At 40.6% G+C, this 15,358-nt stretch overlaps 1 protein-coding gene across 1 annotated transcript; it reads right to left on the reverse strand.

Moving 5' to 3' along the window:
- Positions 1-12,879: 12,879 nt before the first annotated feature.
- LOC130502019 (uncharacterized) lies at positions 12,880-14,849 on the reverse strand. Its single transcript, XM_056996833.1, has 4 exons — positions 14,678-14,849; positions 13,771-14,515; positions 13,028-13,529; positions 12,880-12,942 (listed from the first exon to the last, which is right to left on the reverse strand). Exons 1-4 carry the CDS (start codon positions 14,847-14,849, stop codon positions 12,880-12,882), a joined length of 1,482 nt encoding a protein of 493 aa, XP_056852813.1.
- Positions 14,850-15,358: the final 509 nt, after the last annotated feature.

Here is a 15,358-nt window from a genome sequence, read left to right on the forward strand (position 1 = left end):
TCTCTTGACAGATAATAAATTTGAAGTGAAATCAGGCATATAAAGAGCTTTAGACTCTTTATCAAACAGCTTGAGACTTCCTATTCCTTTAATAGGAATCCTATCACCATTTGCTATCATCACATGACCACTATATGGGAGAATGTCCTTGATCAACTTAGTATCACTAATCATATGATGGGATGCACCAGAATCAACTATCAAGGGCTTAGCAGCATGAGAACTAGCAATAAGGGCAAGGATACTAGATGGTTTCAATGCATGATCAGTCTTAGCAATACTAGCAAACCTAGGATGATTATGCATTTCTTTTACACTCGGATGCATCCTATCAATGCTCATGATCTCCATAGGAGATTCTATCAACCTAGCACCAAAAGAGTACTCAAGAGTGTTACCAAAGTTACCATGATCCTTGAAAAGCTTTATGAGAGCATCAAGGTCAGATTTCTTGAGGTACTCTTGCTCATGGTTGTTACGGATGGTAGGAGTGCCCGAGTAAGCCACTAGAGACTTGCCATTACCACTGTCTCGCCCCTTCATCATCTCATGGTTCTTGCTAGTACTTGCTGCACTTGGTCCACCACTTGAACCATCAGACATGTTTGCCCTTTCTCTTGCCTCGCGATCCTTCAAGAACTTGGCTGGCTTCATGTGTGGATGGAGAATCCAACACTGACTCTTCTTATGTCCTTGCTTCTTGCAGTGATCACAGGTTCCATTGAACTTCCTCTCCTCATACTTTCCATGCGCAGCTTTGTTTGCTTGAGCAGCTTCTCCTAGCTCTCCTTGTGTGGCTTGATTTGCCAATGATAGCTCATTCTTCTTGCTGAACAGCCCTATGGAACCTTGTTCCTTTTGAATCCGAGCACACACTTCTTCAAGATCCGGGAGGTTATCTTCTCTTAACAACTTCATTACCAAGCCATTGTAGACCGGGTTCAATGTAAGTAGCAAGCTAAAGACTTTGTCTTGCTCCCTTCTCTTGTTTAGCTCATCAGCATCAGTTGTGCTCGGCCTCAGCATCTCTAGTTCAGACCATAGTGATCTAAAACTTCCCAAGTGCTTAGTGAACTCCATGTCTTCTTGAATCAAGTGATTGATGGCATGCTTCACCTCAAACACTCGGCTAAGGTTTGATGTATTGCCATACACCTTCTTGAGAGTGTCCCACAACTCCTTAGCTGTCTCACAATAGCTGTAAGCTTCCAGTATGGGTGGATCGAGTGATGCGTGTAGAACAGACATCACCAGCATGTCTTCTTGCTCCCATTTCTCCATGGCTTCATCTGGAGCTTCTTCTCCATCTTCTCCTTGTGTAATAAGCTTTGTGATGTGATCATGGACCAACAACTTGATAAAGATATAGAAGAGGTGATCAAGGATAAGCAAGATGAAGATGGAGATGCCTTGGTCATTCCAAAAGGTCCCATGACTCGTGCAATGACAAGAAGACTCCATGAAGCTGTTGGAAACATACTTAAGATGTCTTGGAAGCAAGAAGATTGTCTTGGTCGTAGCTTGAGCAATCAAGACACACTTACCACACTTCAAGCTGAACCTTCAAGCTGATCATCATCTAGGCAAGTGGCTTGTGTGTACTCTTTTTCCCTTAGTTGGTTTTGTCCCACTGGGTTTTCCAACTAAGGTTTTTAATGAGGCCATGAGTTCACTTTCATATCACCTAGATGATGTATCCTTGGTGCATCTCGGATGCTTTGGACCAACCACATATCTACCTTATGTTATCTTTAATCTATAGTCTTTATTTATTTCTTATGTGTTGCAAACTCTTTAAATTTTAGTCTTTGGTCTTTGTTTGATTACCAAGGGAGCGTGTTCCCTTTAATGATCTCGAGAACTTGAGCCTGTTCAAGTCTTCTCTCTATTTAAACTTGTCGCAAGCTTCTTTCTATGCAATCATCTTTTAATCAAAACCCTGTTTTCTCTTAAACTTGTTTACGAGTTCTTGAGTGATCTTGTTGGTGTGTAGTATCCAGCAAACCCTAGGTGTCTAAGTTGGTGTGTCATATCCGATCTAGTCATCTAAAAGTGTCAAGGAGTCTTTCCGCAACTCTTTGAATCAACCATCAGTCCACTACCTTGAAGATCTTGAGTCTTTGCCTCGATCTTGCAAGGATCTATCCATATCATCCAGAGAATACATCCTAGGATCTTATTAAGTGGTATCAGAGCACTCTGGATAGGGAAGTTCTCGATTTCTCTTTGATTTTATTTAAACCCTTCGACTTCTTTTGAATCCATCGATTGATCTGTGTTCATCTTTGAGTTATTTCGCTAGATCTAATCGTTTAATTACCTATTGTTGTTGTTTGAATCAAATCCTGATAGATCTAGGAAGTTTCATCATATTTGATCTTGATCTATTTCGATTTCGTGTGATAGAAGTTATCAAGTATTGATCCTTTCAAATCGTGTTACCTTAGATCGCAAGTTTTCCTTTTAATCAAAGTTGTTTCCTTTTAAAATTTTTCTTGAACAACTTACTTGTTTTGATTGTTTCTTTGTCTCAGGTACCAATGGGGAACGAGTCAGATGAGGAAGCAGAACTTGTAAGGAAGAGTAGACTTCTAAGGGAAGAGATGACCGAGCAGTTACAACAAACTCTAATCACTACTGTGGCTGAGATGATCAAGACTAGCATCACGGGTCTTCGTGATGAGATAAGACAAGAGCTAAGACAAGCTACTGGTCAGGGCCATAGTAATGAGTCTAGGAGAGAAAGAAGAGGTCAGAGTCCACAAAATCATCCTGAACCAAGGAGAGACCGTAGAGAACATGCTGGATCACAAGAGACTGACAACTACTATGAGCGCAGCCGGTCTGAACATAGTGGTTCTTCTTCTTCTAGAGTGAGTAGAAGGCAGAGGCGTGATCATGAAGTTAGGAGACCTAAGAAAGAAGAGCTTGGAGGAGTTAAGCTCAAAATACCTCCTTTTCATGGCAAGGTTGATCCGGATGCCTACTTGGAGTGGGAGAAGAAGATTGAGATTGTCTTCAATTGTAAGAACTATACCAACACTCAACGAATCCAACTTGCTGCAACTGAGTTCTATGACTATGCTCTGAGCTGGTGGGATCAACTGGTTACCATGAGGCGGCTTAACCAAGAATATCCAGTGGAAACATGGAGTGAGATGAAGTCTCTTATGCGCAAGAGGTTTGTACCGAGCCACTACCACAGGGATCTTCACCAGAGACTAAGAAAACTCACTCAAGGAGCTAAGACCGTAGAGGAATACTATCAAGATATGGAGCTGTTGATGTTGAGAGCCAGTATATCAGAAGATAGAGAAGCTACTATGTCAAGGTTTCTTGGAGGGCTCAACCGAGAAATACAAGATAAGGTAGAGATGCAACACTATGTGGAAATAGAAGAGATGTTGCATAAGGCCATTCTAGTGGAGCAGCAGCTCAAGAGGAAGGGACATTCACGTGGAAGCTATGGGACTACTCGGTTCCAAAGTCCTAAGGAAGATAAGCCTAACTACCAGAAGGAGAGTAAACCTTATCAGAAAGATGATACCAAGCCTAGCAACATTTACAGCAAGGACAAAGGAAAGACAGGAGCCACTGGTTCCAAAACCAGAGATGTCAAGTGCTTTAAGTGTCAAGGGCGTGGGCACTATGCCAATGAGTGTACTAATAAGAAGACGATGATTCTTCTTGACACAGGGGAGTATATGTCTCAAGATGAGAAGATACACACTGATCATGAGCAGACTGAAGAGGAGTTTGAAGAAGAACCGATCAAGGGAAGGTTGCTAGTGACAAGAAGGCTCTTGAATCTTCAAACTAAGACAGATGAGATTGAGCAGCGAGAGAACTTGTTCTACACTAGGTGTTTGGTTCAAGGGAAGGTATGTAGTCTTATCATTGATGGAGGCAGCTGCGTCAACGTGGCTAGCGAAACTATGGTCAAGAAATTGGGTTTGCAAGTTCAGAAGCATCCAAAACCATATAGACTGCAGTGGCTTAATGAGCAGGGCGAGATGAGGGTCTCTGATCAAGTAATGGTACCTATAACCATAGGGAGATATGAGGATGAGATCTTATGTGATGTGATACCTATGGAAGCAAGCCATATTCTTCTCGGACGACCATGGCAATCTGATAGACATGTGATACATGATGGCTTCACCAACAAGCACTCGTTTGAATTCAGAGGAAAGAAGACAGTGCTGGTGCCATTAACCCCTAAAGAAGTGCAAGAGGATCAGCTCCATCTACAGAAAAAGAAAGAGATTGAACTCAAAACTGATCTCAACAAGCAGCATAGCTTCTATGCCAAACAGGGAGATGTCAAACGAATTCTCTACTCTCAAAACTCTATTTTGTTGCTTGTGTTTAAAGAATCTTTGCTAACCACCACTGATCATACACCGGACCATCCGAGTGAACTAGTTTCTCTTTTACAGGAATATGCAGATGTGTTTCCAGAAGATAGTTCCAATGGTTTACCTCCAGTTCGTGGGATTGAGCATCAGATAGACTTTGTACCTGGTTCCACACTACCAAACCGACCTGCATACAGAACTAATCCAGTGGAGACTAAAGAATTGCAAAGACAAGTAGAGGAACTGATGGAGAAGGGTCATATCCGAGAGAGCTTGAGTCCATGTGCAGTACCAGTGCTTCTTGTGCCTAAGAAAGATGGTAGCTGGCGCATGTGTGTTGATTGTAGAGCCATCAACAACATAACAGTGAAGTATCGACACCCTATCCCTAGACTTGATGATATGCTTGATGAATTGCATGGTTCTGCCATATTTTCTAAGATAGATCTTAAGAGTGGATATCATCAAATTAGGATGAAAGAGGGAGATGAGTGGAAAACTGCATTCAAAACTAAGCATGGTTTGTATGAGTGGTTAGTCATGCCTTTTGGATTAACCAATGCTCCTAGTACATTCATGAGATTGATGAATCATGTGCTTAGATCATTCATAGGCATCTTTGTCGTAGTATACTTTGATGATATCCTAGTCTATAGCAAAAGTCTTGATGATCATATAGAACATCTTAGGGCTGTTTTAAATGTTTTGAGGAAAGAGAAGCTTTATGCTAATCTAAAGAAGTGCACCTTTTGCACAGATAACTTGGTTTTTCTAGGTTTTATTGTGAGTGCAGATGGAGTGAAGGTTGATCCCGAGAAGATCAAAGCCATACAAGAGTGGCCAACTCCAACTACAGTGGGAGAAGTGAGGAGTTTTCATGGGCTAGCAGGTTTCTATAGGCGCTTTGTGAAGGATTTCAGCACTATAGCAGCTCCCCTGACCGAGATCATCAAGAAGGATGTAGGATTCAAGTGGGGAGAAGCACAAGAAACTTCATTCAAAATCCTTAAAGAGAAGCTTACTCACTCCCCTCTTCTTATGCTTCCTGATTTTTCTAAAACCTTTGAAATAGAATGTGATGCCTCAGGAATTGGAATTGGTGCTGTATTGATGCAGGATAAAAGACCCATAGCATACTTCAGTGAGAAGCTTGGAGGGGCAACTCTCAATTATGCAACGTATGACAAGGAGTTGTATGCTTTGGTGAGGGCCTTGCAAACTTGGCAACATTATCTATGGCCTAAGGAGTTTGTCATCCACACAGACCATGAGTCTCTCAAGTATCTTAAGGGACAAAACAAGCTGAGCAAAAGACATGCGAGATGGGTTGAGTTCATAGAAACCTTTCCTTATGTGATCAAATACAAACAAGGTAAGGACAATATAGTGGCTGATGCACTATCTCGAAGGTATGTTCTCTTAAACACTCTTGATGCTAAGCTACTAGGCTTTGAACAGCTTAAAGAAATGTATGAAACTGATCCTGAGTTTAAAGAGGCATACAAGTCTTGTGAAAAGTTTGCTGCTGGTCATTATTTTAGGCAAGATGGATTTCTCTTTTATGATAATCGTTTGTGTGTGCCTAATTGCTCTTTGAGGGATTTGTTTGTTAGGGAAGCCCATGGAGGAAGTCTTATGGGACATTTTGGTATTGCCAAGACGCTTAAAGTTTTGCAGGATCATTTCTTTTGGCCTCGCATGAAGAGAGATGTGGAGAAAATCTGTGAGAGATGTGCAACTTGTAAACAAGCTAAGTCCAAAGTCCAAGCTCACGGTTTGTATACTCCTTTACCCATTCCTTATCATCCTTGGAATGACATCTCTATGGATTTTATTGTTGGATTGCCTAGGACTAGAACCGGAAAGGATTCAATCTTTGTAGTTGTTGATAGGTTCTCCAAAATGGCTCACTTCATTGCTTGTCACAAAACTGATGATGCATTGCATATTGCTAACTTGTTCTTTAAAGAGATTGTGCGTTTGCATGGCATGCCTAGGACTATAGTATCTGATAGAGACACCAAGTTTCTTAGTTACTTTTGGAAGACACTTTGGTCTAAGTTAGGCACTAAACTGTTGTTCTCAACTACTTGTCACCCACAAACTGATGGTCAAACTGAAGTAGTGAATAGAACTTTAGGAACACTCTTGCGTGCATTCATAAAGAAGAACTTGAAATCATGGGAAGACTGTTTGCCTCATTGTGAATTTGCATATAATCATGCTGTGCACTCTGCTTCTAAGTTTTCTCCTTTTGAAATTGTTTATGGGTTCAATCCCACCTCTCCTTTGGATTTAATACCTTTACCTGAGTGTGAAAGGATTAGTATGGATGGCAAAAGGAAGGCAGAGATGGTGAAACAACTTCATGAGCAAGCAAGGCGCAATATTGAAGAGAAAACCAAGCAGTATGTTAAACATGCTAATAAGGGCAAACGAGAGATGGTCTTTGAAGTAGGTGATCTAGTATGGGTTCACCTAAGGAAAGAGAGGTTTCCTAATCAAAGGAAGTCCAAGCTCATGCCGAGAATAGATGGACCTTTTGAGGTCACAAAGAAGATCAGCAACAATGCTTACAAGCTGGATCTCCAAGGTAAGTATGATGTGAGTAATAGTTTCAATGTTACTGACTTGATCCCTTTTATTGCAGATGAACCAGATTTGAGGACAAATCCTTTTCAAGAGGGAGGGGATGATGTGATCATGGACCAACAACTTGATAAAGATATAGAAGAGGTGATCAAGGATAAGCAAGATGAAGATGGAGATGCCTTGGTCATTCCAAAAGGTCCCATGACTCGTGCAATGACAAGAAGACTCCATGAAGCTGTTGGAAACATACTTAAGATGTCTTGGAAGCAAGAAGATTGTCTTGGTCGTAGCTTGAGCAATCAAGACACACTTACCACACTTCAAGCTGAACCTTCAAGCTGATCATCATCTAGGCAAGTGGCTTGTGTGTACTCTTTTTCCCTTAGTTGGTTTTGTCCCACTGGGTTTTCCAACTAAGGTTTTTAATGAGGCCATGAGTTCACTTTCATATCACCTAGATGATGTATCCTTGGTGCATCTCGGATGCTTTGGACCAACCACATATCTACCTTATGTTATCTTTAATCTATAGTCTTTATTTATTTCTTATGTGTTGCAAACTCTTTAAATTTTAGTCTTTGGTCTTTGTTTGATTACCAAGGGAGCGTGTTCCCTTTAATGATCTCGAGAACTTGAGCCTGTTCAAGTCTTCTCTCTATTTAAACTTGTCGCAAGCTTCTTTCTATGCAATCATCTTTTAATCAAAAACCCTGTTTTCTCTTAAACTTGTTTACGAGTTCTTGAGTGATCTTGTTGGTGTGTAGTATCCAGCAAACCCTAGGTGTCTAAGTTGGTGTGTCATATCCGATCTAGTCATCTAAAAGTGTCAAGGAGTCTTTCCGCAACTCTTTGAATCAACCATCAGTCCACTACCTTGAAGATCTTGAGTCTTTGCCTCGATCTTGCAAGGATCTATCCATATCATCCAGAGAATACATCCTAGGATCTTATTAATAAATCTCATAAGTGTTGTGAGCAACAAGATATCCCACCTTCTATCCAGATGATTACAGATTAGCCTGTTCGGACATATGCCATTATCTTCATGATTCTTATCAAACCAAGGATGAGCCACGATCTAAGAAGCTTTATTTGGAACCACTAATCAGTGGAGAATAACCAGGAAGTTGAATAAATATCATAGGAGTTGTGAGTAAGAAGATATCCCACTTTCTATCCAGATGTTTCCAGATTAGCCTGTTCGGACATATGGCAATATCTTCATGATTCTTATCAAACCAGGATGAACCAATATATAAGAAGCTTGATTGGAACCAGTAATCAGTGGAGAATAACCAGGAAGTTGAATAAATCTCATAGGAGTTGTGAATAAGAAGATATCCCACTTCTATCCAGATGATTCAGATTAGCCTGTTCGGTCATATGCCATTATCTTCATGATTCTTATCAAACCAGGATGAACCACGATCTAAGAAGCTTTATTTGGAACCACTAATCAGTGGAGAATAGCCAGGAAGTTGAATAAATCTCATAGGAGTTGTGAGTAAGAAGATATCCCACTTTCTGTCCAGATGATTCCAGATTAGCCTGTTCGGACATATGCCATTATCTTCATGATTCTTATCAAACCAGGATGAACCATGATCTAAGAAGCTTTATTTGGAACCACTAATCAGTGGAGAATAACCAGGAAGTTGAATAAATCTCATAAGTGTTGTGAGCAACAAGATATCCCACCTTCTATCCAGATGATTACAGATTAGCCTGTTCGGACATATGCCATTATTCATGATTCTTATCAAACCAGGATGAGCCACGATCTATGAAGCTTTATTTGGAACCACTAATCAGTGGAGAATAACCAGGAAGTTGAATAAATCTCATAGGAGTTGTGAGTAAGAAGATTATTGACATAGGATATAAATAAATCAGAAAGAGAGAGGAGCTGGAGATACATGAAGTAGAAGCAGATCCGAGATTACTTGAAATACAAGTATATCCGTACAACACTTGCTGTGCAAGGTACCAATGCATAACCTAACGTGGAGTGAGAGGCAAGACAAGTCAGAGAACACCTTGGTCGACATCAGAGAAGGAGGAGACCGTTGGAGAGTGTAAGAGACAAAGGAGAGTGTTTAAAATAAGCAAGGTCACATGATACACTTAAGGTGTAGCCGTTTGTGACCTGTCCCTCTCAACACTGCCTTGCCTTGATCAGAACACATTTGTTTATTGTTTTAAGTACTTGCATAGAATTGTTTAATACTTTCTGTATCCAGGCATCTTGCCTATATAATCTTGTAACCTCTCTCACATTAATCTTAAGGAAATAAATCCTTCTTTACTCTCTCTTTACTTTGCAACATCTCTCTCTCTCTCTCTCTCTCACGATTTCATCTCTCTCACTTGTTCTTCACTTGTTCATCATTTGTTCTTCATTTACTTACATGGTATCAGAGCTTAAGCTCTTGAGAACCTAAAATCCTTCCGCAATACACTCTGGTTTTACTTTATTTCTTGATTCACTCTTTTACTTTCTCAAATCTCACCTCAGATTTCTTTTATCCAGTGGATAATTAATAAGATCCTAGGATGTATTCTCTGGATGATATGGATAGATCCTTGCAAGATCGAGGCAAAGACTCAAGATCTTCAAGGTAGTGGACTGATGGTTGATTCAAAGAGTTGCGGAAAGACTCCTTGACACTTTTAGATGACTAGATCGGATATGACACACCAACTTAGACACCTAGGGTTTGCTGGATACTACACACCAACAAGATCACTCAAGAACTCGTAAACAAGTTTAAGAGAGAACAAGGTTTTTGATTAAAAGATGATTGCATAGAAAGAAGCTTGCGACAAGTTTAAATAGAGAGAAGACTTGAACAGACTCAAGTTCTCGAGATCATTAAAGGGAACACGCTCCCTTGGTAATCAAACAAAGACCAAAGACTAAAATTTAAAAGAGTTTGCAACACATAAGATAAGAAATAAAACTATAGATTAAAGATAACATAAGGTAGATATGTGGTTGGTCCAAAGCATCCGAGATGCACCAAAGATACATCATCTAGGTGATATGAAAGTGAACTCATGGCCTCATTAAAAACCTTAGTTGGAAAACCCAGTGGGACAAAACCAACTAAGGGAAAAAGAGTACACACAAGCCACTTGCCTAGATGATGATCAGCTTGAAGGTTCAGCTTGAAGTGTGGTAAGTGTGTCTTGGTTGCTCAAGCTACGACCAAGACAATCTTCTTGCTTCCAAGATATCTTAAGTATGTTTCCAACAGCTTCATGGAGTCTTCTTGTCATTGCACGAGTCATGGGACCTTTGGGAATGATCAAGGCATCTCCATCTTCATCTTGCTTATCCTTGATCACCTCTTCTATATCTTTATCAAGTTGTTGGTCCATGATCACATCATCCCCTCCCTCTTGAAAAGGATTTGTCCTCAAATCTGGTTCATCTGCAATAAAAGGGATCAAGTCAGTAACATTGAAACTATTACTCACATCATACTTACCTTGGAGATCCAGCTTGTAAGCATTGTTGCTGATCTTCTTTGTGACCTCAAAAGGTCCATCTATTCTCGGCATGAGCTTGGACTTCCTTTGATTAGGAAACCTCTCTTTCCTTAGGTGAACCCATACTTGATCACCTACTTCAAAGATCATCTCTCGTTTGCCCTTATTAGCATGTTTAACATACTGCTTGGTTTTCTCTTCAATATTGCGCCTTGCTTGCTCATGAAGTTGTTTCACCATCTCTGCCTTCTTTTTGCCATCCATACTAATCCTTTCACACTCAGGTAAAGGTATTAAATCCAAAGGAGAGGTGGGATTGAACCCATAAACAATTTCAAAAGGAGAAAACTTAGAAGCAGAGTGCACAGCATGATTATATGCAAATTCACAATGAGGCAAACAGTCTTCCCATGATTTCAAGTTCTTCTTTATGAATGCACGCAAGAGTGTTCCTAAAGTTCTATTCACTACTTCAGTTTGACCATCAGTTTGCGGGTGACAAGTAGTAGAGAACAACAGTTTAGTGCCTAACTTAGACCAAAGTGTCTTCCAAAAGTAACTAAGAAACTTGGTGTCTCTATCAGATACTATAGTTCTAGGCATGCCATGCAAACGCACAATCTCTTTAAAGAACAAATTAGCAATATGCAATGCATCATCAGTTTTGTGACAAGCAATGAAGTGAGCCATTTTGGAGAACCTATCAACAACTACAAAGATTGAATCCTTTCCGGTTCTAGTCCTAGGTAATCCAACAATAAAATCCATAGAGATGTCATTCCAAGGATGATAAGGAATGGGTAAAGGAGTATACAAACCGTGAGCTTGGACTTTGGACTTAGCTTGTTTACAGGTTGCACATCTCTCACAGATTTTCTCCACATCCCTCTTCATGCGAGGCCAAAAGAAATGATCCTGCAAAACTTTAAGAGTCTTGGCAATACCAAAATGTCCCATAAGACTTCCTCCATGTGCTTCCCTAACAAACAAATCTCTCAAAGAACAATTAGGCACACACAAACGATTATCATAAAAGAGAAACCATCTTGTCTAAAATAATGACCAGCAGCAAACTTTTCACACGACTTGTATGCATCTTTAAACTCAGGATCAGTTTCATACATTTCTTTAAGTTGTTCAAAGCCTAGTAGCTTAGCATCAAGAGTGTTTAAGAGAACATACCTCCGAGACAGTGCATCAGCCACTATATTGTCCTTACCTTGTTTGTATTTGATCACATAAGGAAAGGTTTCTATGAACTCAACCCATCTCGCATGTCTCTTGCTTAGCTTGTTCTGTCCCTTAAGATATTTGAGAGACTCATGGTCCGTATGGATGACAAACTCCTTAGGCCACAGATAGTGTTGCCACGTTTGCAAGGCCCTCACCAAAGCATACAACTCCTTGTCATACGTTGCATAGTTGAGAGTTGCTCCTCCAAGCTTCTCACTGAAGTATGCTATGGGTCTTTTATCCTGCATCAATACAGCACCAATTCCAATTCCTGAGGCATCACATTCTATTTCAAAGGTTTTAGAAAAATCAGGAAGCATAAGAAGAGGGGAGTGAGTAAGCTTCTCTTTAAGGATTTTGAATGAAGTTTCTTGTGCTTCTCCCCACTTGAATCCTACATCCTTTTTGATGATCTCGGTCAGGGGAGCTGCTATAGTGCTGAAATCCTTCACAAAGCGCCTATAGAAACCTGCTAGCCCATGAAAACTCCTCACTTCTCCCACTGTAGTTGGAGTTGGCCACTCTTGTATGGCTTTGATCTTCTCGGGATCAACCTTTACTCCATCTGCACTCACAATAAAGCCTAGGAAAACCAAGTTATCTGTGCAAAAGGTGCACTTCTTTTGATTAGCATAAAGCTTTTCTTTCCTCAAAACATTCAAAACAGACCTAAGATGTTCTATATGATCATCAAGACTCTTGCTATAGACTAGGATATCATCAAAGTACACTACAACAAAGATGCCTATGAATGATCTAAGCACATGATTCATCAACCTCATGAATGTACTAGGAGCGTTGGTTAATCCAAAAGGCATGACTAACCACTCATATAAACCATGCTTAGTTTTGAATGCAGTTTTCCACTCATCTCCCTCTTTCATCCTAATTTGATGATATCCACTCTTAAGATCTATCTTAGAAAATATGGTAGAACCATGCAATTCATCAAGCATATCATCAAGTCTAGGGATAGGGTGTCGATACTTCACTGTTATGTTGTTGATTGCTCTACAATCAACACACATGCGCCAGCTACCATCTTTCTTAGGCACAAGAAGCACTGGTACTGCACATGGACTCAAGCTCTCTCGGATATGACCCTTCTCCATCAGTTCCTCTACTTGTCTTTGCAATTCTCTAGTCTCTACTGGATTAGTTCTGTATGCAGGTCGGTTTGGTAGTGTGGAACCAGGTACAAAGTCTATCTGATGCTCAATCCCACGAACTGGAGGTAAACCATTAGAACTATCTTCTGGAAACACATCTGCATATTCCTGCAAAAGAGAAACTAGTTCACTCGGATGGTCCGGTGTATGATCAGTGGTGGTTAGCAAAGATTCTTTAAACACAAGCAACAAAATAGAGTTTTGAGAGTAGAGAATTCGTTTGACATCTCCCTGTTTGGCATAGAAGCTATGCTGCTTGTTGAGATCAGTTTCGAGTTCAATCTCTTTCTTTTTCTGTAGATGGAGTTGATCCTCTTGCACTTCTTTAGGGGTTAATGGCACCAGCACTGTCTTCTTACCTCTGAATTCAAACGAGTGCTTGTTGGTGAAGCCATCATGTATCACATGTCTATCAGATTGCCATGGTCGTCCGAGAAGAATATGGCTTGCTTCCATAGGTATCACATCACATAAGATCTCATCCTCATATCTCCCTATGGTTATAGGTACCACTACTTGATCAGAGACCCTCATCTCGCCCTGCTCATTAAGCCACTGCAGTCTATATGGTTTTGGATGCTTCTGAACTTGCAAACCCAACTTCTTGACCATAGTCTCACTAGCTACGTTGACACAGCTGCCTCCATCAATGATAAGACTACATACCTTCCCTTGAACCAAGCACCTAGTGTAGAACAAGTTCTCACGCTGCTCAATCTCATCTGCCTTAGTTTGAAGATTCAAAAGCCTTCTTGTACTAACAACCTTCCCTTGACCGGTTCTTCTTCAAACTCTCTTCAGTCTGCTCATGATCAGTATGTATCTTCTCATCTTGAGACATATACTCCCCGGTGTCAAGAAGAATCATCGTCTTCTTATTAGTACACTCATTGGCATAGTGCCCACGCCCTTGACACTTAAAGCACTTGACATCTCGGGTCTTGGAACCAGAGGCTCCTGTCTTTCCTTTGTCCTTGCTGTAGATGTTGCTAGGTTTGGTGTCATCTTTCTGATAAGGTTTACTCTCCTTCTGGTAGTTAGGCTTATCTTCCTTAGGACTTTGGAACCGAGTAGTCCCATAGCTTCCACGTGAATGTCCCTTCCTCTTGAGCTGCTGCTCCACTAGAATGGCCTTATGCAACATCTCTTCTATTTCAACATAGTGTTGCATCTCCACCTTATCTTGTATTTCTCGGTTGAGCCCTCCAAGAAACCTTGACATAGTAGCTTCTCTATCTTCTGAAATACTGGCTCTCAACATCAACAGCTCCATATCTTGATAGTACTCCTCTACGGTCTTAGCTCCTTGAGTGAGTTTTCTTAGTCTCTGGTGAAGATCTCTGTGGTAGTGGCTCGGTACAAACCTCTTGCGCATAAGAGACTTCATCTCACTCCATGTTTCCACTGGATATTCTTGGTTAAGCCGCCTCATGGTAACCAGTTGATCCCACCAGCTCAGAGCATAGTCATAGAACTCAGTTGCAGCAAGTTGGATTCGTTGAGTGTTGGTATAGTTCTTACAATTGAAGACAATCTCAATCTTCTTCTCCCACTCCAAGTAGGCATCCGGATCAACCTTGCCATGAAAAGGAGGTATTTTGAGCTTAACTCCACCAAGCTCTTCTTTCTTAGGTCTCCTAACTTCATGATCACGCCTCTGCCTTCTACTCACTCTAGAAGAAGAAGAACCACTATGTTCAGACCGGCTGCGCTCATAGTAGTTGTCAGTCTCTTGTGATCCAGCATGTTCTCTACGGTCTCTCCTTGGTTCAGGATGATTTTGTGGACTCTGACCTCTTCTTTCTCTCCTAGACTCATTACTATGGCCCTGACCAGTAGCTTGTCTTAGCTCTTGTCTTATCTCATCACGAAGACCCGTGATGCTAGTCTTGATCATCTCAGCCACAGTAGTGATTAGAGTTTGTTGTAACTGCTCGGTCATCTCTTCCCTTAGAAGTCTACTCTTCCTTACAAGTTCTGCTTCCTCATCTGACTCGTTCCCCATTGGTACCTGAGACAAAGAAACAATCAAAACAAGTAAGTTGTTCAAGAAAAATTTTAAAAGGAAACAACTTTGATTAAAAGGAAAACTTGCGATCTAAGGTAACACGATTTGAAAGGATCAATACTTGATAACTTCTATCACACGAAATCGAAATAGATCAAGATCAAATATGATGAAACTTCCTAGATCTATCAGGATTTGATTCAAACAACAACAATAGGTAATTAAACGATTAGATCTAGCGAAATAACTCAAAGATGAACACAGATCAATCGATGGATTCAAAAGAAGTCGAAGGGTTTAAATAAAATCAAAGAGAAATCGAGAACTTCCCTATCCAGAGTGCTCTGATACCACTTAATAAGATCCTAGGATGTATTCTCTGGATGATATGGATAGATCCTTGCAAGATCGAGGCAAAGACTCAAGATCTTCAAGGTAGTGGACTGATGGTTGATTCAAAGAGTTGCGGAAAGACTCCTTGACACTTTTAGATGACTAGATCGGAT

The sequence above is a fragment of the Raphanus sativus genome, unplaced genomic scaffold (genome assembly GCF_000801105.2).
Source record: "Raphanus sativus cultivar WK10039 unplaced genomic scaffold, ASM80110v3 Scaffold0384, whole genome shotgun sequence".
Taxonomy (NCBI): Eukaryota; Viridiplantae; Streptophyta; class Magnoliopsida; order Brassicales; family Brassicaceae; genus Raphanus; species Raphanus sativus.

Bases quoted from the DNA above. Each gene is read 5' to 3' on its own strand.
- LOC130502019 (XM_056996833.1), bottom strand. From the start codon at position 14,849: ATGGGGAACGAGTCAGATGAGGAAGCAGAACTTGTAAGGAAGAGTAGA. The intron at 13,530-13,770 runs GTGCTTTAAGTG...GTTCTACACTAG, and splicing joins TCCAAGACCCGAGATGTCAA to GTGCTTGGTTCAAGGGAAGG. The intron at 12,943-13,027 runs GTGTTTAAAGAA...AGGAATATGCAG, and splicing joins AAAACTCTATTTTGTTGCTT to ATGTGTTTCCAGAAGATAGT.